This window comes from Micrasema longulum, unplaced genomic scaffold, assembly GCF_059751315.1.
Source record: "Micrasema longulum isolate JH-2025_06_02 unplaced genomic scaffold, ASM5975131v1 h1tg001296l, whole genome shotgun sequence".
NCBI lineage: Eukaryota > Metazoa > Arthropoda > Insecta > Trichoptera > Brachycentridae > Micrasema > Micrasema longulum.
The window spans coordinates 66,590-88,059 of NW_028278483.1; the positions used below are offsets into that span (position 1 = coordinate 66,590).

General features: G+C 37.2%; 1 protein-coding gene across 1 annotated transcript; it reads right to left on the reverse strand.

Annotated features, from left to right (window-relative positions):
* Positions 1-6,954: 6,954 nt before the first annotated feature.
* Positions 6,955-13,437, reverse strand: Uba1 (ubiquitin-like activating enzyme 1). Its single transcript, XM_088234868.1, has 4 exons — positions 12,577-13,437; positions 10,978-11,626; positions 10,358-10,533; positions 6,955-8,755 (listed from the first exon to the last, which is right to left on the reverse strand). Exons 1-4 carry the CDS (start codon positions 13,309-13,311, stop codon positions 7,199-7,201), a joined length of 3,117 nt encoding a protein of 1,038 aa, XP_088090994.1. The 5' UTR covers positions 13,312-13,437; the 3' UTR covers positions 6,955-7,198.
* Positions 13,438-21,470: the final 8,033 nt, after the last annotated feature.

Genomic DNA, 21,470 nt, shown 5'->3' on the forward strand with positions numbered 1-21,470 from the left:
AAGCTCTGTAAATGCCCAGACTTTCGTATTATTAACTGCTTCGTCCCCGTTGAAATAAATATATCATATTCACACATGAAAGGTATAAGTACAAAGGTTGGTAGATTTTAGATAGATTTGTCAGTTTTCAATAAGATTTCTCTTCTTATCTTCATGCAAAGAAATACTTATAGTCAAAAGACATTTTCTACAACTTTGTCAATGCCATAACTTCCAGTCGATCAACAAAAATATCCTGTTTAATTTTTCATTGGTGTTGTTTTTTACTTGATTGTAGGTGTGCTACAGTTCTACGTTGTATTTTTATTTATTTGAGAACAATTTTATTTTTATGTGTTTTTTCATATATTTTATTTTATGTAAAATTATACATAAACCCAAAGAAAGAATTGAGGATTATTCGTAAAATATGTTAATTATCTACCTATGTTGAATACGTCATGCACTCATTTATTTGACTGATTAGATGCTGTTTTACTCTGAAGGCAAAAGTTAACTTCTTATTTTTTATTTCCCTAGATAAAGCATTACGCAGTGTTCCTGATTTGTAAATATTATTTTACTTTGCTTTGATTTTGAACTTTGCATATAGTAATTATGTATAGTACTTATTAAGTCTTAAAACTTATAATTAGAAATCAAACACTGATTTGAGTCTACTGAACACTTTATTTTATTTTTACAAATATAAACATATAAAAATAAAAACTTCGTGACAGTAGCTTCGCCTTATTAGGGCATTTTCAAACGAATGTCTTTATTTTTATATGTTTATATTTGTAAAAATAGAATAAAGTGTTCAGTATACTCAAATCAGTGTTTGATTTCTAATTATAAGTTTAAATATGGAGTTCTACAAAATAAACACCAAATCAATAAATAATGTATTAAGTATTAATTATAGGTTTTACCTAGGTCCATGTTGGTTTATTTTTATTTATTTAATTATCATATAATACAAAGCATATTAGAGTTTATTATATTCCCAGGAGTTGCTACAACTCAATTAGGGATTAAAGTAGTACTATTTTTTTTTAAAGTATGTTTTGTTCAGAACTACAAGGAAACAAAACAAGTTAAACAAAAGATGAAAGATATAACAAAATATAAACCAATAAAACTTGAACAGTTTCATTTACAAACAAAATAAATAAACAAATAAAAACTCTTTCAAGAATGAAGGAAGTGGTAAATCTAGAACTAAGGGAGATATTTTATGATTGTTAACGTCACATGTTACGCAGACGTAACAATAGAATTAGAAGATGATTTACAACGCATGTTACACAAATTTGCATATGTTGCATATGCATATTTGCAATATGTATTTTACCAAGTTTAAAAGAGTTCTTCCAGTTCCTTTCTTTTCTTGGAGCCCATGTTATTTTTCAGTCAATATGTTTAGGCTCTTTACATGATCCTCAACCATGTTTTAATTTTTTTAATTAAACAAACTTGTTGTATTTATTTTTTTAATTAAACAAAGTTGTTGTATTTATTTTATTACATGAATAACCACAAAGTTAGTGCTTCAAATATCAAATTTATAAATACAGTTACTAGGTTCCGTTCTATCTCCACCCTTACAAATAAGAGTAATTCTTACAGTTTTTAGTTCCTCCAGGTAGATCCCCAACTTTATATGCGTGTTAATTCATTTTGTTATGACCAAGCTTCATTTGGGATTTTTTACTATTGCGCGTTCGATTTTATCATATCCTGGTGATGCAGTTTTTTGAGACAATAAATTCTTTGACAGATTTCTTTTATCATTATTGACCTGAGATAAAGAATACTTTTTATTTTTCTGAAATATTCAGACATGCTCCATTTAACTCACTGGCAAGGTTCTCCCTTCTCCCCTACATTGGTGTAATATACATTTGTTATTTGAAATCTCCCCTATGTCACTTTTTAAAAGCTGATCTTTCAGTTTTATTTAAATTATATGCTAACTAGCAGGCAACAGTCGGCTAAAGTTCTTGTGAATGCTTATGTCGTTTTGCGTCTAGACCACTGTAATAGAATATACGCAAATCTCCCAAAATACCAAACTGATAAACTTCAATCTGTTTTCAATGCAGCAACAAGGCTTAATACGAAAGTAAAAAATATTCTCACATCTTACAGCATCTTCGAGATTTGCACTGGTTAAAAAGCCCAGAGATAATAAAATACAAGCTTTGCTGGACAGTATTTCAAATCCCTTCATGAAATGGCTCCAAGATACCCATTGGACCTTTGTATTATAATACATGTCAAAGAAAATCTACTCTTAGATCAGCATCAGATTCAGGCAGAGGAAAACTTGTCAAAATCCAGCGCTCCCCAAACACTAGATTCGGAGATCGTGCTTTTGCCGTGGCCGGCCCTTCTGCCTGGAACCAATTACCTTCAAACTTATGAATCATTGACAATCCCAGTCAGTTCAGATCCCAACTAAAATCTCACATCTTTAGATTATCATACCCTCAATTTTAAATTAGAAAACATAATATGTCACTTTAGCATGCAAGTTTAATTGTAAAGCACCCTTGAGGTGATTTTACACAAAAATGGCGCTGTATAAATCAGCCAAATATTATTATTATTTATTATTATCCCGGCAGCCTCCATGATAAAGTGGTTAAGACCCTTGACTCACGCATGGAAGGTTCCGGGTTCGATTCCTGGTGAGAACACAAAAATTAAATGTGATTAAAGCAATTTTTCTGACTGTCTGTTATTATTTTTATTTCTTTTAATTACACCACAAACCAAATACTCACTTTTTTCTGTTTGCTCAGCATGCTACTTTTTCTGCCTGTCTGTTGTTATTATATATTTTTTTTAATTCATCACATACCAAATGCTATAAAAACATTTAAAAACTCCTTTTACTACTACCATCTAGCGGCCGATCTGTGAAACATTAAAATATTATATAAGCTAAGATTTTTGTTTTTTTTTTTATTAATTGAAAAAAAAACTGTTTTACCAGAATGTATATAAATATTTCATCTGCCATTTGTAACTTTAAAAATATTTTTTTAAAATACACATGTGAGGATCCGATCGCTAGGAGTTTCATATATACAATATTTTTGTCGTCCTCGTTGACTGGAAGAGTGGCGTCTTTCGTAATCCGGCTACTCCGTGGTCGGATGAGGTGGTAGGGTGAGGTGGGTGGTCTGAGGTCGGGGGGGTCTGCAGCTTAGTTTGCCCATGTGACCGGACGTCCAGCGGGCAAAATGGGCCCGTACAGAAAGAGGACAGACACATTCAATCATTTCTAGAGTAATATGATAATATTGCAAAGAGTTATGATTGTAATTTTGTTCCTAATCAGATATTTCTTATTATTTTACCATGTTTATTGTTGTTGTCTTGCATAATGTCGGTAATGTTGTTTTTTTTTAATTTGCTGATATATACTTTATCTATGTTTCTGGTTTTGTTTCTTGAATATTATTTAATTATTTTTCCTTTCTTTGTATGGGTACATTACTTCGGCTAGCCAACCCTCTTTTATGGATGTAGTGAAGTTTCTCACTTTGGTTTTTGTGTTCTTTTTGATTTCCTTTTAGATGGATGTATCTTGTAATTGTTTATAACTATTGCTTTCATATATTTTAGCCAATGGCTTTTCTTTTAGTTTCGTGTAATATGTTATTTCTAAGGTGCATGTTTGTTTTTCAACAGGTAATTCTAAGTTTAGATAGAGCGCTCTATGGTCACTGAGAAGAGTGCATAGGAGCGTCTTCAAAGTCTATGGTGTGTTTGATTTCTGTAATATTTGTAATTACACGATCAAATTAATATCATCAACATATATCAAAACATGATAACATTGACCAAAAACAAGTTGCATGCATTTACAAATTATAAGCATATATACAAGACCAGAAAAGACAATGAATAACAAAATGTACATAAACATTTAAAAAAACAAATATATAAGAATAACAAAATTAATGATATTTGTAATAATAAACGCATAAGTTATGCGTTTATTATAAGTTATGCGGCATAACTAAACTTGTAAAATTTGAACATAAATTGAAATAAACCCTAATAAAGGGAAAAAAATAAACTTTTATCACATTTCATTTTTCCCTCTTGTATATTTTTTGGGTGAAATTTCATCAATAGTCAATACATAGTAATTTCCCAGTATATTGATGTTAGAATACCCTACCTACTATTATTGATTTTCCTTTATTTTCATAAATTCTTATTTCTAAATCTATATATTTAAAAGGCAATGTTCCAATGGTTCTCCTCGGTAGACTCGATAACTACCGGTCCGATTTACGTGCAGTTTTCATATAAATGTACATCTTTGCCATGAGAAGGTTAGGAGCGTAAATCTTTTTTTTATTCATTACCAGGGTTGTATTCACTGAGAATGTACAAAAAAATGGATGGATGTAATTTTTTTCAGTATAAAAAAAGTTTGTTTTTGAATGTTTACAGACAGCATTAGTTTTTTTGTGGATCCCAATGAGATTTCTTCATTTAATTCCTTATAATTTCTACCCATTTATCTCATTTTACTGGATTTTTGATTAGACTAAAATAATATCAACTGAGATTTTATACATTTTTGAAAATCACATTCCTGACTCAAGTGCATCCCTGAGCAGAGTTAGACATGTGCTAAAAGAATTCTTTATTTGAAAATAATTGATTATTATATGATTTGGAATTCAAATATAAACAAGTAATATTTTGATTGTTTTGTTGTAATTTTTCTAGTTATTTTCTATCTTCCTTCTAATTTTACTGTAAGTTTCTATTTTTTGTTAAATAGGCACTATCAGGTTTTGGTGGGTTTTTCTGTTAGTGCCTATTTCAATTTATGTTGAAATTTTTGTTGGTTTGGATATGTGTTTATTATTACAATTGATATTTTGATGTTATTCTTGTACTAATATTTTTGTTGTCTTTTGTTTGTATCTATATTGTTATTCCTTTCTGTTTATGTTTTTCTTATGTTTATAAATGTAACTTGTTTTTGGCCGATGTTATCAAGTTTTGGTAGTAGGCCCTAATAAAGAAAAAAAAAAAATACTTCGGTACCTACTTAAATTCAATTTTTTAATATCTACATATTACTTTTAGATTTAAAATTAAATCATAAACAAGTACCTACTTATTTACCAATGAAAAGTTACAACATCTTTTTTACGTTTATCCGAACGGTTTTTACTCAAGTTTTTTAAGTATACTTAATTACGTTTAACCTTAAGAGGAAACTCGGTCTGACTTTTCTTCATACAAACGTGTTCAAGTATTTTCTCTCTGAATTATGGCACTAGAGAAATGTTTTTTTTAGAATAACAACAAACTATCCCGTAAGGGTAGGCAGAGAGGATAGAACGCCACATAACTCTATCTTTGCATTCAGATCTCGCTTCCTCTACATTCATAGATCTTCTCATGAACGCGCGCCGATTATTCCGACTTTTACCATGTCCATCTTCGAGTATTTGTTAGATTTGGTCTTGCCATGTCTTTCACGGTCTTCCTTTATTTCTGGGTCCATGAACATTCGCATTGTAAATATTTTTAGCCGTTCTTTCGTTCTCCATTCGCTCTACATGTCTAAACCAGCGCAAAGCTCTTTTTTACTATAGATATTTAAACACGTGTGCCCTAAATTGTTTAATTAAAAAAAAATGGTTTATTATGGGAAATAGAACCATTCAAACCCATAAAAAAGCACAATTTTATCTGTTGTCTTCGGGCGCACGGTATACAACCATAACTATTTTTGGAAAACGCAAAACATTCCGATACAGAAAATTTTATTCTGTCTAAAAAAATATCATAATCAGTTCAGTTTTGAGGTGCGGAAAACGGTAGAGCGAAATGTCAATTTTGTCAATACTAACAAAAGGTCTGACATGCAGTTGTCTTTTTCGCACAGTATCGGGGAGGCATCTGCAAGACAGTGACAGGAAAACAATGTTCGAATAACTTTTTATCGAAATTCTCTGTCCTCATAATTTATGTAAACAGAAACACCAAAATAATAATGTTTATGTACCTATTTAATTTGAACTAAATACAATAACTGATTTCAAACTTTCGATTGTGTTCATTTAATCTATTTAGCAAGAACTCAAATCAAGCAACAGCAAAGCATTGCCGGGTTCAGCTCGTAAATTATAAAACCAAAGACTTCAGTTTTATCTGGTCAACTTGTTTATAGGTGGCGCATAAATTGATTTCCCGTTTTGTGAGATTTATTAGAATATTTGAGGTATATTTTTCTTCATTGTCTTAAGTTTTTCTTAATATGCATATCACTACCCCACCCCTCCTTCTCTGCCTTCCCAGCAGAAGTTTGTTACATTTGTCATAATTTTGCATCTCTATACTATCTATTTCGGGTTTTAGACTACAAACATTGATGTATAGAATGTTGAGTTTTTTTATTAATAACTAGTAAGTTTGGTCCTCTATCCAAGTTTTTCATCAGAGTTGAGTTTTTTCCGACAAAAAAATTATTTTCAACGACTTCAGGACATATTGATGTTTAATAATATCTATTATTCTATGTGTAATATTCAGAGACCGAACTACCGTCAGTTCAGTCGGCACAAAGAACCGAACCGGTCGCCTTACCTCCATGATCGAGATACGCCACATTCGGTATTTCTCCACCACGCTCCCCGGGCTCCATCCTCCATCGGGGGTGAATAGTGGGAATCTTATTATCGGCTGTGAGCGACATACTATTATAATATAAACCTATACCGAGAGCGGATGTTCCTGCCTTAAGAATTTTGTAGAGATAAATTAAACAAACATGTATTATGTCAATTAATTGTCAAGTGTATGTCACAGTTTTCATTTATTAATCAATACAGTAAAATCTGAACATTGCATTATTCCGTAGTGAGGGTGTTTAGAACTGAAGTAAGATTAAACAGAATTAACGTTGGTGAAAATAATAAAATAAATCGGTTTTATTTTAATTTTAATGTGCAGCATTATATATATATATATATGTATATTATAAATATTTTTATGGAAAATGGTTACAATAAATGTATTCACTTTTAATTCACAATTTTCAGTATTCTCATGACGAGCACTCATCCTCTCGGGGATTGTCTGTTACGTATTGGTGTAAATGCGGCCCTGCGTAGTACATTGTCAGCGATACGCACACTCGGGAAACACACTAGCCGGGGCTGTCGGAAGGCAGCTATTTGGGTAACGTGTAGCGTACATATGGAACCTCCACGTCCTGACCTTCCTCGTCGTTACAGCACAGCTCGAGGACCAGCGCGCGCACGTGCGGCTCCACGCGGCGCTTGCTCACGCGAGCCACCACCTCCGACATGGGCAGCCCCAGGCGCTCGGCGCGCTTGTCCTTGGCCATGAAGAAGGAGTACAGCATGCACACACCCTGCGATAGCATGGTGATCTCCAGCTTGTGCTCTCGCTTGAAGTAGTCCAGGAACTCCTGCAGCGTGAGCTCGCCCTCCACCTCGAAGCGGTCCCATAGTGTCCAATCCGTACCGGGGCTGAGCTTGGGTGCAGCTATAGGCTCGGAGAACGCGAAGAAGGGCAATGCGAGATTCACAAATCCATTTTTAAGGCGCTCCAGCGAGTTGATACCCTGCGTCAGCTTATATAGCTCCAAGCACACCAGCCCGCCCACTACAGAGGTGGTTGTAGCGATAGCCGGGATAATTTTACCAGCGATAAGTTTCGATTTGTGACGGTCAGCCGAAGCGATTCTATAATTAGTCGCGCGTAAATTGGATGCCGCGACAATGAAATCCATATGGAAATTGGAATCGTCATCTTTCTCGAATTCCAGTGGAGTGATCTTCAGACCACCTAGCATTTCGGAACTCGGCAGTTCCGATATCAGCTTTGCTGTTCGATCTTGATCTAGCTCTTCGTTATTTTGCTGCAGCTGTGAATCATTGACGGCTATCTTGACTCCAGAACGAGGAACAAACTCGGGGATCTGAATCGCAGCTGCGATCTCGGCAATACGCCGAACATCACGACAAGGGGGAAGGCCGTAGACTCGCGCACGTAGATTAGCCGCGGCCACCACATAGTCCAGGTGCAAGGGGTCATCCACACTGAACACTAGGTCCCGAGGACAGCGCTTGGGCTCGGTCCAGAAGGGCTGGCCGGAGGTCGTGCTCTGATCAGGAGGAAAGTTAAAGAGAAGCTGACGAATCTGGTTGGAGTACTGCATCTGCCAGTGGCGACGAGCCCAGAGCACGCAGTCGTCGAAGGACAGAGGCCGTCCCACGAGGGCGCTGTGCACGCTCTCCAGAGCCTCCAGCGGCTGCGCACCCGGCAGGCGCACGGCTTGCTCCAGAAAGGCGGCCGGATCGCGCAGGTACTGCGCTGCATGCTCCGCCGCCTGGCAGAACAGCCCCTCGAACTCGTCTCGCGCCCATTGCAGCGTGTGCTCGATGGCATTGGGGAAGTTCTTAAGGGTGCAGATAGGAATGCTCTTCTCCGGCGGATCCTGCGAGGAGCTGTAAGACTCGCTGAGGTGGGGCACGACAACCTGCGTGTTCCCCTTGGTGCCCAGAGTTCCTGACTCCAGCATAGGCTTGCGGTAGTACACGCAGCGCCGGTCCATGTAGGTGCGAGCGTCGATGTTGTCCAGCGCATTAGCTACACCGTCCAGAGCCTCAAAGAAGGTGTCATCGTAGATACTCTCCGTCTCCGCTCCCACTCGGTTTTCCTGCGACAGCATATTCATCTCTGGATTCATGCGCTTGATTACCTGAAGTGGATAATATTATAATTACTACAATGCACAATGGTTCCCCTTTAATTACGCGACAAAAATATTTCAATTTTCAATTTTTTTATTTCTTATTTTTGTTATTAGTAACACAAGTTCTATATATACCTATGCACATACATTTGTTTTTTACAAGTTGCATAAATGAATAGACAATAATTTGAGAAATTAAAATTGAATATAAAAATGAAGATGAGATATGAGAGGAAGAAAAAATGGAGATAAACATTCAAATTCCGATTACAACACCCTATAGTGTTTTTCAAATGAAATTCCTAGAACAAGGTGCAAGAATCATTTACAACATTTTATACATCAGTCAGATGATATAGCGACAACATGACTATTGTTATTCTTTTTTATTACTGTTATTTCATTAAGATTCGATTTAATTTTACTTCCTAACCTAACATACTTCGATATTTTTTATTTAATAGTTGGCATATACGTTACTATTTATGAATCAATAACTCTTTTCTGCAGATATTGGCAGGTTTTCGAATAATTTTAACGGCATATTTGTTCAATCAGTTTGTAATAAATGCCCAAGCACAGGCTACGCGCACAGTGTTTGTGAGATACGAGGATTTGATCTGTCTGCCGAACTTCATGTGAAGTATATCTAGCAGTGACGTGCGGTGACATGTATCCATAGTGGGTGATTCGTCGTCACTTAAATCTCAAATAAAAGGTTATTAACATTCATCATTATCATGATACCCCTGCATCTGCATCTGCATCTGCACCCGACGGTGCATAGGAAACTGTATTAGCACACTTGATGTAATCCATTACACAAAGGTAAGGTGAGGTAATCAGCCCGACGCTTTAGGTGCCAGTCCATAACATGAAATATTGCAGTATAGATTTCCTTCCCAGGAATCAAGCCCAGGACCCCGAGGTGTAATTTTCTCTACTTGATATCCTTATTCAGGATTTTGACCTGACAGCAGCCATCGAGTCGAAAACATTGGTCCAAGATTCTGGCTACATTTTACAGACATAACTGAATTCTTAATTCGACAGGACACGGAGAAAAATACTAAAGTTAATTTAATTATTGTTATTTCAGCATTCATAAATTCTTTTTTCGACCATTTAATAATGTTTTTTTTACGTCAAATAGATATTTGAAATAATGAATTAAATAAATAAGTAATCGAGCGCTTATTTTAAATATACATGAAAATAAATCACATTGAAGAACAAATAGAGCAATATTGAAAATGATTTGACGAATTCATTGGATGGATACAATCGATTTTCATTAAGCGAGCAATGCCTACGTCGCTTCTATAGACGGATCGTCACTGGCACGTAGATATTTTGAAATACAAAATGTTTTTTGTGTTATTTTGAAGCAATCCGTGAACGTTTCTTAGGTACAGAGAGGTAATTATATTTACAGTACGCGGACTGAGAAGGCGGCATGGCATGGCATAGTTTCGTTTTTCATTCATTTACAGAAAGATGTGAAAATGCTGACCGTAGGTATACAGTGTGTAAGGTGGCAGCTTAAACCTGCCATTGACAGACCATAAGCACTATAAATGTTTGGAAATGTAGAATCAATGTTGTAACCTTGGCAGCAGTGGCGGATTTAGGTTTTTGCACATCTTGCGGACGGAACAGGAACTGGCGGTTGAGGTTGGACTTCTCTATAAAGTCCATATCAGTGACGGTGATCAACCCCCCTCGTGCCCCGACTCCCATCATGGCAAAGTTCTTCAACAGCTCGCAGCCGATAGCACCAGCACCTGCCGACATTATTCTACACTAAAGGACTAATAATTATACTTCACTTAAACGGATACAATTCCAAATGAGATGAAATCGAGACTCCATTCATCACCCAGTGTGGTGTTGCATTGTTAATATATTGTTTCATACTAAAAAAGTCATTGTGATTATCATTATTTTGTTTACCATTATATTTATGACAATATAAATAAAATATGAATTACATTGGGGGAAATGAATAAGAAAGATTTGATTAATGTATGTGTGTTGTTGTTGTATGTTGCTGTTGTATGTTGTTCAGTTGTTCAGTGTTCAATACGCAGGACCGACGCGCTGGCCGATTGTTGCGTCTAAAGAAAGGACCGTTACGTCTAAAGAAAATAGAAATTTGTCATTTTCACATTCAAAGCTAATTTTCAGGAAGGTCGGTTTCAAACCATTCATGGAGAGGGAGTACGTACCGACAACGAAATAGCGCAACGCGCCGAGCTTGTTCTGGAAGTCCGGGCCGAACACCAGCTCTTGCAGGGAGTAGCGTCCCTCCGGGGTCCCGGACGAAAAGGTAGGGGGCTCGCTGGGCAGGCACTCGATGGCATCGAAGTACAGCCACTGGAACACCGGGCTGAACTTGCCGGAGCAAGCCTTCATGACCTCCTGGGCTACCACTCCGCCCACCACGGCGCATATGGGCCCGAGGCGGCCGGCGCAAGTGCGCGAGAAGGTACTCAGTAGCTCCGCATCCGCCTCCTCATCCTGTCCCAGCTCGATTCGCACCTCACGGGCCATTTCCAAGAAGGCAGAGGCCTCACTCTCGTTCCACGCGCGCGGCTCGCGACCCTCACGCCCCACGAAGCGGTGCAGCGTGGCGAAGGCCAGGTGCAGCTGCCGCGGAAAGTGGCACTTGCTGAAGTCGGTGTCCAGGAAGCTGGGAGCTCGGAGGGACTCGCTCAGGGGCTTGAAGCGGAGAGTCTGCGGCATCTTGACTTGAGTCACCACACCTCCGCGCTCGTAGTCCGACAATCCCGACGTGTCCCCGATGCTAAACGTGTACGGCCCGAGAACTTTTATTTTTTTGGGCTCGCAACCGTTCAGTTCGGTCATTCCTAGTACCTGCGTCACAGACAACTCCATTAGTGCACATTTGTAAATAAAAATAATTCATTCGCCACCGAACCGTGATATTTAAATATTTAAGTCTGTAAAAAATATATTTGTACATTTATTAACTCGGTACATTTTACAGGAGAATTTAGGAAGGATTGCTGGAGACACTGATGATTACTACATGTAAAAGTTACTTTGTTATTATGTTGCGATATTTTAAATAGCTTTTTTCTCAATTTCCCGAATGAGGTCCTGAAAGTTTTCAAAAACTATGCAAATTAAGTTTTTTCATTTATTTATTAATTATAAAAGTACACATGAATAAAAATAAATACACCTAATAAATACAAAAACGTCACCGAGCCACTTTTTGTGGCCTGTTGGTGAAGTTTACCTATATAAATCATAATCCTACTTAGAAATAAATATCTTTACATAAACATTAGTCAAAATAGGGAGCAGTAGCAGTAGTAGTAGTAGTAGTAGAAAAACAAATATATCATGAAAAATTCATTTACATATGAATCAAATTTGAACAAGTTATTTATAGAACATTAATATAAAAACTCTCGATTAAGAAGCCAATTTCTAATTTTTTTTCTTATTACATAATATATTATTAAATCTAAAGTCAGTGGGAATTAAATAAAAAATGTAAGGTATAAATAGGAATGAAATCTATCCCCTTATACTCGCTCTGGATCCTAGTGGAATCCTGCCTAATTTCTGTAATGATTGTTACACGAGTTTCAGTCGCCACTTTGGGTTACAAATAATATAGTATGGAAAATGAAGAAAGTAAATCTTCGGAATAATCCCATACCTCTTTGACGTATTATCTCAATATTTACTATTTTAGCGTAACAAGTTTGTATTCTATGTCTACTATAAATACAAAACACGAAAAATGGGATTTATAAATAAAGGAACGAGGTATCGACAGGCAGTCTACTCACCTCGCTGAAAGTCACGTAATCGCCATCCTCCAAGCCGTGGCGAGTGTCATCCAGGCAGGTCACGACCCCCTCGGAATCGCGGGACACGCAGGCGATCATGGCGGACACGGGGTTCTCGCCGTTGGCGTCCACCACCACGAATCGCTCGCCGAAGTCGCAGAACACTTGCGAGAATACGCCTCGCGTGTCAGCCACGATCAGCGCGATGTTGAGGGCGCGCGTCAGCTCGGCCACGCGCAGCTGCTCTTCCAGACTGCTGCACGTGAGCACCACGACGCGGAACTTCTTCAGAAAGTCCTCGGTCAGGGCCCCCGTGTACGCGGCAGTCGGCACGTAGTGGTTCAGTTCCGAGAGCTGCGGGCAGCAAGCTTCCGCTCGATTCTCGCCGACGCATGACTCTGACAAGTAAAACTGCGATGACAAGTCGGCCAGTGTGCAAACTGCACGGTCATGTACAGTGACAGATTTGACGCCGCCTAAAATAACATTTTTTGCGATCTCCACGCCGAGGCCCCCCATCCCGGATATCAGGATGTCGGAGCGCGCCATGCGTCGCATAGCTTCGTGCCCCAGGACGTAAAGCTGCCTGGAGTACAGAGAATCGTCGATATCATCGTGAGCGCGAGATCCGTTGTTTGCCATTTCTGAAGAATAAGCTCTGCAGTCTGATGCACAAAGCTTCCGCTTTTTCGCCGGAGGGTCAACGGAATGATCGGCGACTTCAGCACTAGACATCGGGCACAAAGGCTCGCAGTATTTCGCTAAGTTCGGTCTTTTATATCGCAACCAATAAAAAAAATATATCACGGCCTTCTGTATTCCCGGAAAATCAGAACCAGAGATAAAATTATAAATGATTCATTATTCGGACGATGCATATGAAAATGATTTATTTTATCTTTTTCTTCTTCTTCGTTTATTGTTTATTGACTTTTTCACCTTCCTTCTTGGGTGTTCTAGTCAGTGGGAGATTGTCTATGACCAACAGTGGTGGCGGTCGTTTTTGTTTGTCTTGGATTGTAATTGTAACTTGTAACTTCCTCAAGTTAAGTGGTTTAAAAAAAAAATATATTTGTTAATATACTGTTAAACTAAGTTTATTATTTTTTTTTTTTTTCATATATCGATTTTTCAAAGTTTTGTATTTCTGAAATAACTCCGTGTGTAACGTCAGAGGTTCATTTCCGCTTATTCTCATTCAGTTCTTCCCATTGGTCCAGAAGCGACAAGCAGACCGGAAATCTTCCATAGCTCTCAGATCATAGGTTGATTCACATACACCAGTGACGTCAGTAGTGCGTTTTTATCAAAATATTTTTTTTTATTTTTTCTGTACATTTTCAAGAAACTTTGGCTTACAATTTAATGCTCTAATTTTTACCCCGCGTAAGAAAACATTTTTTGTATTCAATTTCCCGTAGGGCTAAAGTTCCTCATTATTGTGTTTTTTCCTTAAGGGGGTTCTTCACATATATTTTATGAAAAATTTTCGGAAAACAAGTTCTGTATGTTGGTAGATGGTGTAATAAGGTATATGAGAAAAATATTTTTTAAAATTGAAACACCGCAGTTTTCTGAAAAAAGATTATTAAAGTTGAGAAAATTTCAAACCACGTTTTCAAAATGAAAAAAGGTGAATTGACAAATTTCTTATTTTAATAAATAAAACAAAAAAAAAACACGTGATGTCTTATTGACAGTTATTTAATATATATCTAATAAATTTTATATTTTTATCAAAAAAGTAAAAAAAATATATTTTTTTTAAAAACATCCCTAACAAGCTGTTTGCATTATTTTTATAAAATTTGCTAATAATAATAAAAATAAAAATATTGCGGATTATTAACGCAAGCACATTTTTTAATTAATTAAAATTATTCAATCACGAGGTGCTACCGCCAGTGGCGATTGTGGGAAACTCTAGAAAGAATCATTTAATACGACAATCCGGTGTTTGGTTTTTGGTAAATAAAATGTAAAAATACCTTCAAAAAGTATACTACAATTGTACGTTTGTCCTGTAAGTCATTCTATAATATGAATAACCTTTTTGTGCATAACAACATACACTTTTCACTATTCAGTGTTTTTGAACACCGCGTACATAAATGTTACCGGCAACATAATTAAAATGACAAATTTTTTTTTACTGGTATACTAGAATAAACTTTTTTGTGCTCGGGTTGTTTTTATTAGTATGTAGAAATTCTTATATTATCTTCATCGAACCGATGATAAAATTTGATCTCCCTGTCACTCATCCATGTAGAAAAACGCGGTAGCATGTTTTTTTATTTTTAAAATTTATTTATTGAATAAGAATCGTGACAAAATAAGTATAAAATTACAAATAGTTTGTACACACATAATTAAGAATAACGTTTTTATCTCTCTAATAGAGTGAAAACTCGTGTTTAGAGAGGGAGTTTGTTTTACATTTATTTTTAAAGTGTATATATACATATATATATATCTATATATATATATGTATATATATATATAAACACAAACATTTATACATGGATATGTTTTACATTTTATTAACATTGCACTATTACCATTTAAAACATATTCCTTAAAATTAGACGTTGTAATATATTGTTAGAATGATTATTTTTATAGCACTATTTTTGTAAAAATCTTCACAATAAACATATAAACACGTCTTGGTTGGGATTCTGTTGAATTTCAGTAACATACGTGAGCTAGATTTCAACATGTCTTGCAGCTACAGAGCTCACCGGTGGTTTAAATCTAAAGACCATTCAAACTTTACAAAAAAGTGACTTAAAAGTTTTTAATAAAAAAAAAATACAAAATTTTAAAAGAAGTGATTTTAACCAAATATAAACGTTATCAGATAAAGAAAGATATTAAAAGGAAGGTGAGTACCCGGAACAAGGATGAACGGGGCACTAAAATCAACATATGCAAATAAATGTTCATCGCCAAAGGCATAATTAACAGTTTATAAGTTTCATAATTAGCAATTCAGCCTGGTGCCGACATTTATGCATAAGAGTGAAATATAGAATCAGAAAAACAAAGATGAAAGTAAGCTGATAAATATTGTTACGGACGTCAAACGGAAAGCGGCCCTTGTAGGGACCGCCACTGCGCTATATTAAAATGTTTAGACTTAGGGATCTCGGTATGTGTTAGAAATGAGCTGCCCTCCAATAAAGATTAGTATTTGTCACTTTCGGGGTTGGCCTTTTCCATACCGAGACATTTAGAATAGGCATTTAGTTCATAAATTAGTTTTAAGTATATTTATGAATGTTCATCGTTTCGCGCTGCGTTGCCGCCGCAAGAATGCCGTGAGAGCTGGAGGGGGTAGTGCCTATATACGTGGAGGGAGGGAGACAGATAGAGCGGGCGTGAGGCCTTCTCTATCGCTCTCTCTCTCTCCGCGCGGCATACGACGGCTAGACCCGCTCGGCGGGGTGAATGGTGGGGCACGTAGCGCGAACGGTATATAACGTGTACAGACAAAAATAAACGACACTTCTTCTCTGACGTTTGGCTTTTACTCATCTCTACTCGCTTCTCCCCGACCCGGCTTTCTACTCGATTCTACTTCACTTCGCTTCACCCTGGACTTGGATTTTGGACTTCTCTCCCTACGGATTCCTGACCACGGCGAACCGGCAACTTCAACCTGAAGTAAGAAGCCCTTCTGAGGACATCTCCGGCCCTGACGAGTTTGACAAGATCGCCTAGCCTCCGCTGCCTTACAACCAGTGGATCGGGACGTGTGCGTTAGTGACTGCAGTGGAACCATTACACGACGCCGGTAGCGCGTTAGCTACAAATATAATATCTCAAGCGAATGCATCTTAAAACAATATATGAAAGGTGAACATGTTAATTATTTTATTATAGATACAGTCTTAATCAATTACAACAGTTACACGAAGAAATATACGAGTATATGCAAGAAACTGAACAAAAATAACATAAAACTATGTAGCAAAGACAAACAAGGGCAATAAAATATATTCATGAACACGATAAACATGTAAAATTTTGAGCTAAACCATGCCAATCCATTTTCATCCACTGTTTTAATGGTGATGAGATCTATAAAAAGCCGAGAAATCTATTCCAAAGAATTACAAATTGTGTAACTAATTGACTAATCTACACATTCTGGACATTGGGGCATAAAACCAAAAGTTGCTGTTAGAAGATTTAATAAATATCAGATTTCGATTATGTCGACATTCTTGCATCATATAAAGCTGAGACAGACATTATTGACTTAATCAAGATCCTTGCAATGTGATGGAGTTCTGCGTTGGTTTGGACATGTAGAGCGAATAGCAAAAAAACAGCTTGAAGAATTTACCATGCGAATGCATGTTAATGAATGAAGAAAATAAGGAAGACCGAGAAAGACATGACTTAACTTGAAGAAGACTGTCATTGATGAAGAAGACTGCACAGAATCTGCCATTCAAGTAAAAATTTAATCAAAAATGATTTTTGTTTTTCACTCACACTTTCGAATAGTTTCATTTCGTGTGACAAGCATGAATAAAAAAAACGTAATCAAAAATCGACGTTGATTTTAAAATCGAATATCTACTCATTGATTTAGTATTAAAAAACCACTTATCTGTCAATCAACCAATAAAAGGCAGGCGGAGGCAGGGCGGAGGCGGGGCGATAAAAGAAGTCACGTGGCTAATAATCTGTCATTGCTGATTGTGATATAAAAATACCAAATCAGCTTAGTTTCATTACGTAAAATAATTATTTTGCGCAAAAGCAAAAAATTAGCCACAGACTACCTACCTCAGTAAAAAAAGTTATGCTAGCTTTTAAATTCATCTACATGACAAATCGACACATGCCTGTCTTTGTTATTACACTACACATTTATTAACATATTACAACGTAGATGAAAAACATTTAAGAGAAGGTAATATAGAAGTCTAGGCATCTACAGGGCTACAGCTTGACAGTTCATAAGCTATCCTTCACTTCTTTTTTTCCTGAATGGACTACTTCCTTCGGGATCTAACGGGGGTGCTTTCCCCTTTCTTGTTGATCTTACAATCTGCAACGCTGCAATAGCACCATCGCTACAATGGTCAATTAGTGATGATACTCTTGGTAGTGACCATTATCCTATAGTGGTTAACATCATGTTCAGCCATAGATATTGCCAAAGTGGTCTATCCCACGAGGGAAGACGTAGACTGAGATACATCACAGAAAAGGTTAAGTGGAGAGAAAAATGTAATGAAATGCTATGAAGCATTATCATCATACATCGTCGATGCAGCAGACAAACATGTCCCTAAAAGGAAAAAAAGCAATGGAAATAAATCCCCTCCAGCCCTATGGTGGGATAGCGAATGTGCGGAGGCAGTTTCGAAAAGAAAAGGGCAAGCTAAAGTTTACTCTTTAAACATGAGCCTAGAAAACCTGTTAACTTTCAAACAGGTTGAAGCCAAAACAAAACGTCTCTTGAGAAACAAGAAAAGAAAGGGATGGAAAAACTTCTGTTGCTCTTTGTCACGAGATGTGCCTATTTCAGCCGTTTGGAACATGATACGTAGATTTAGAGACTCTGTTACTCCTTTAGTGAAACATCCTGAGTTCCTTGGGTGGGTTGAGGAGTTTGCCAACAGGCTAGCCCCGCAGACCGCAAATAACTGGAATGAGTCTTCCTATTGGTACCAGTTTACTAATAGAAGCTGGTTGGATCATAGCTTTAGTTTAGATGAACTGAAGACTGTTCTGGCCGGACTTACCGACTCAGTTGGATTGACGGTATCCTATATAGTTTTATCCAACACAACAGCGATCCTACCCTCTACTACATCTTGTCACTGATCAATATGATCTTTGAATCAGGAAACATCCCCCCTTCATCGAAAATCCAATCCATCATCCCTACCCTTAACCCAACAAAGACCCAAATTTTGGATCTTCCCACCGCCTCATAGCCCTCTCCTCCACACTGTTGAAAGTGGTGGAACATATGGTGAGACAGCGCTTGGACTGGTTTGTGGAGAGCTTGAAAACTCTCCCCGAATCTCAATTTGGATTCAGGAAAAGAAAGAGCACCATTGAAAGCGTGTCAATTCTGACATCCGAGATCAGAGCCACTCTGACTAGGAACGAGTTCCTAATAGGTGTCTGTCTGAACAAAAGTGGAGCATACGACAATGTTATCATTCATATTCTAGAAACTAAAATGCTGCAAATTGGAATCCCGCGAAAGCTCACGTCTTTCATAGCAAATTTGATTCTTTCCAGAAAGGTAGAAATCAGTGTTCGTGGTCATGCTGCGGTGGAGAGAGAGTTGAGCAAGGGACTGCCCCAGGGTTCTGTTCTGTGCCCAATTCTCTTCAATATCTATACGCATGACATCAGCGACATTGTTCCTATGGAAGCAAGTTTGCTTCAGTACACGAATGATTTTTTCATGTATGCAAGTGGGAAGGACCCAAAGAATCTAGAAAATGTTCTAAATTTAAGTATGAGTAACATCAAGAATTGGTTAGTGGAACATGGCTTAGATCTATCGACTGGTAAAAGTAACGCCATAACCTTTTGTAGACAGTGAAAAATCCCAACCATAAAAATTAAGCACGGAGATGAGATAGTCCCGTTTACGACCCAGATTAAGTTCTTGGGAGTAATTTTGGACACTCACCTTACATGGAACTCATGCATAAACCATAGAGTAAACAAGTGTCAAGCCGGATTGAATACGTTAAGAGCAGTCTCGCGAGTATGGTGAGGGAGCCACCCTTTTATACAGAGACTTTTTTACACTGCGTATATCCGGAGCCATCTCGATTATGCCTCATTCCTTTTAGAGCCGTGTTCAAAAAAGAATCTCCAAAGATTAGACCGGATCCAATCCCAAAGTCTGAGACCAGTCATCGGAGCAATGAAGTCCTCTCCAAATAACGCTTTACAGGTAGAGGCTTCTGATGCCCCACTCGGAATGAGAAGACAATATTTGGCGGATAGGTTTTTGCTAAAATGCTCCGTCCAAAAAAGTAATCTACTCATCAAAAAAGTAAAATTTCTCTCTGACTGTGTGACATCATCATCCTTTTGGTCCCATAAACCGCCTCCTTTACTAGTCAAAAGTTTTAATTTTTACAAATCTTTTGAATTTAACATTAACCCTAAAGACCTTCTTCCCCTTTATCGTTTTCCATTTAATGTTTCTATATACGCCCCAAATATTGAACTCACATTCGGAGTTGAAAGCCACCTACAGCCCCGGTGTACATTCAACCGTATTCGGTCGTCAAGACGGATAGGTTGGAAAATGATCTACACTGATGGATCTCGGTCAGATTCGCCATCCCACACGGGTGCGGCCATATATTGTGAAGACGACGACTACCAAAGATTGTACATATTGCTCAATAATGCATCTGTATTTACAACGGAATGCATTGCAATCAGAGAAGCTGTCAAGTACGCTTTAAGCTCACAATATAGCAAGTTTCTTATCTTGTTGGATTCTCTGAGTGCCTTACAAAAAATCAAATCCCCCCCCATTCTCTTATCCCGAGGACGAACTCTGCGTGGAAACTCGATTTCTTCTACCTTTATCAGAGGCATCCAATAAAAGCATTTTTATGTCTTGGATCCCTAGCCATTGTGGTATTCCCGGTAACGAGAGGGTGGACGAGTTGGCAAAGGAGGCGGTCCATTCCGGGGATCCTGCCTATGGTAATTTCCTACCACTAGGTGATCTCCTCGTTATGACAAAGGAGAAGCAACTTCGCACATGGTAAGAATATTGGGTAGCCTCCTCCCAAGCAAAGGGAAGACACCTTTTCCAATTGAAACCAAATGTCACAGAAAAGCCTTGGTTCTTCAAAGTTATTCTGAACAAATTCGAGACATCTTCCATATGCAGAATGCGCATTGGACATTGTTGTAATAGTTCTCATTTGTTTAGAATCCATCTCCGGGACTCTGCTATGTGCGAATGTCAGCTTACGGAGGAAGATCTTAATCATATTTTCTTTGGATGCCCCATAAATGATTGTTATCCTGAGTTCCTATCTGACCTCTCTAAAATCAGCGTCCCATTCCCTACTTATATTTTCACTCTTTTGTCCCCACCCAATAAACATTTATTTAAAGTTTTATGTAAATATGTAGCTATAAATGGTATTAAGTTGTAAATAAGTTATATATTATGTAAAGTGCATGTAATATTAAATACTAACACACTAACTTGTATATATAGTACTAACACATGTGTAAATATTTAAATGTCTATTTTAAATTTGACACTGGCTAGAACACCCCAGTTAGGGGTGAAAAAAGCCAATAAAAACGAAGAAGAATTACCTATGTTTTTAAATTTCTGAAAGCAGATATTATCGAAACATCTATTATTTTTCGAACAGATAAATAATAAGTAAAAATTATTCAAACAGATAAATTATATTATCACGAAAAAAGAAGAAATAAAAATATGTATATATGAAATGCGTATTTACCAATACTACAATGCAATTTGATCTAATAGTAAAAAAATAATAAAACAAGTATAAGGTAATAAAAACAAACAAGTAAGTATTTTTTTAATTTAAGGAATTGAATTGTCAATAATAGTTTGACGAGCAGCTACAAATAAACTTGGTATTGTGGACTTATAAGATAATAAAGAATTGGACATAATGTCTGCAGCCGTTCCATAAGTGTTACCTAACCCAGGGGTCTCCAAACTACGGCCCGCGGGTCAAATCGGCCCACCAGTGTCGTCAATCTGGCCCGCGACAGCCAATGATTTATTGTCATCAATCTGGCCCGCGACAGCCAATGATTTATTGTTGTTACTATTGCTGTGATAAGTTGAAGAAGAAAACACAGAATGATAATTACTCAGTTTTATT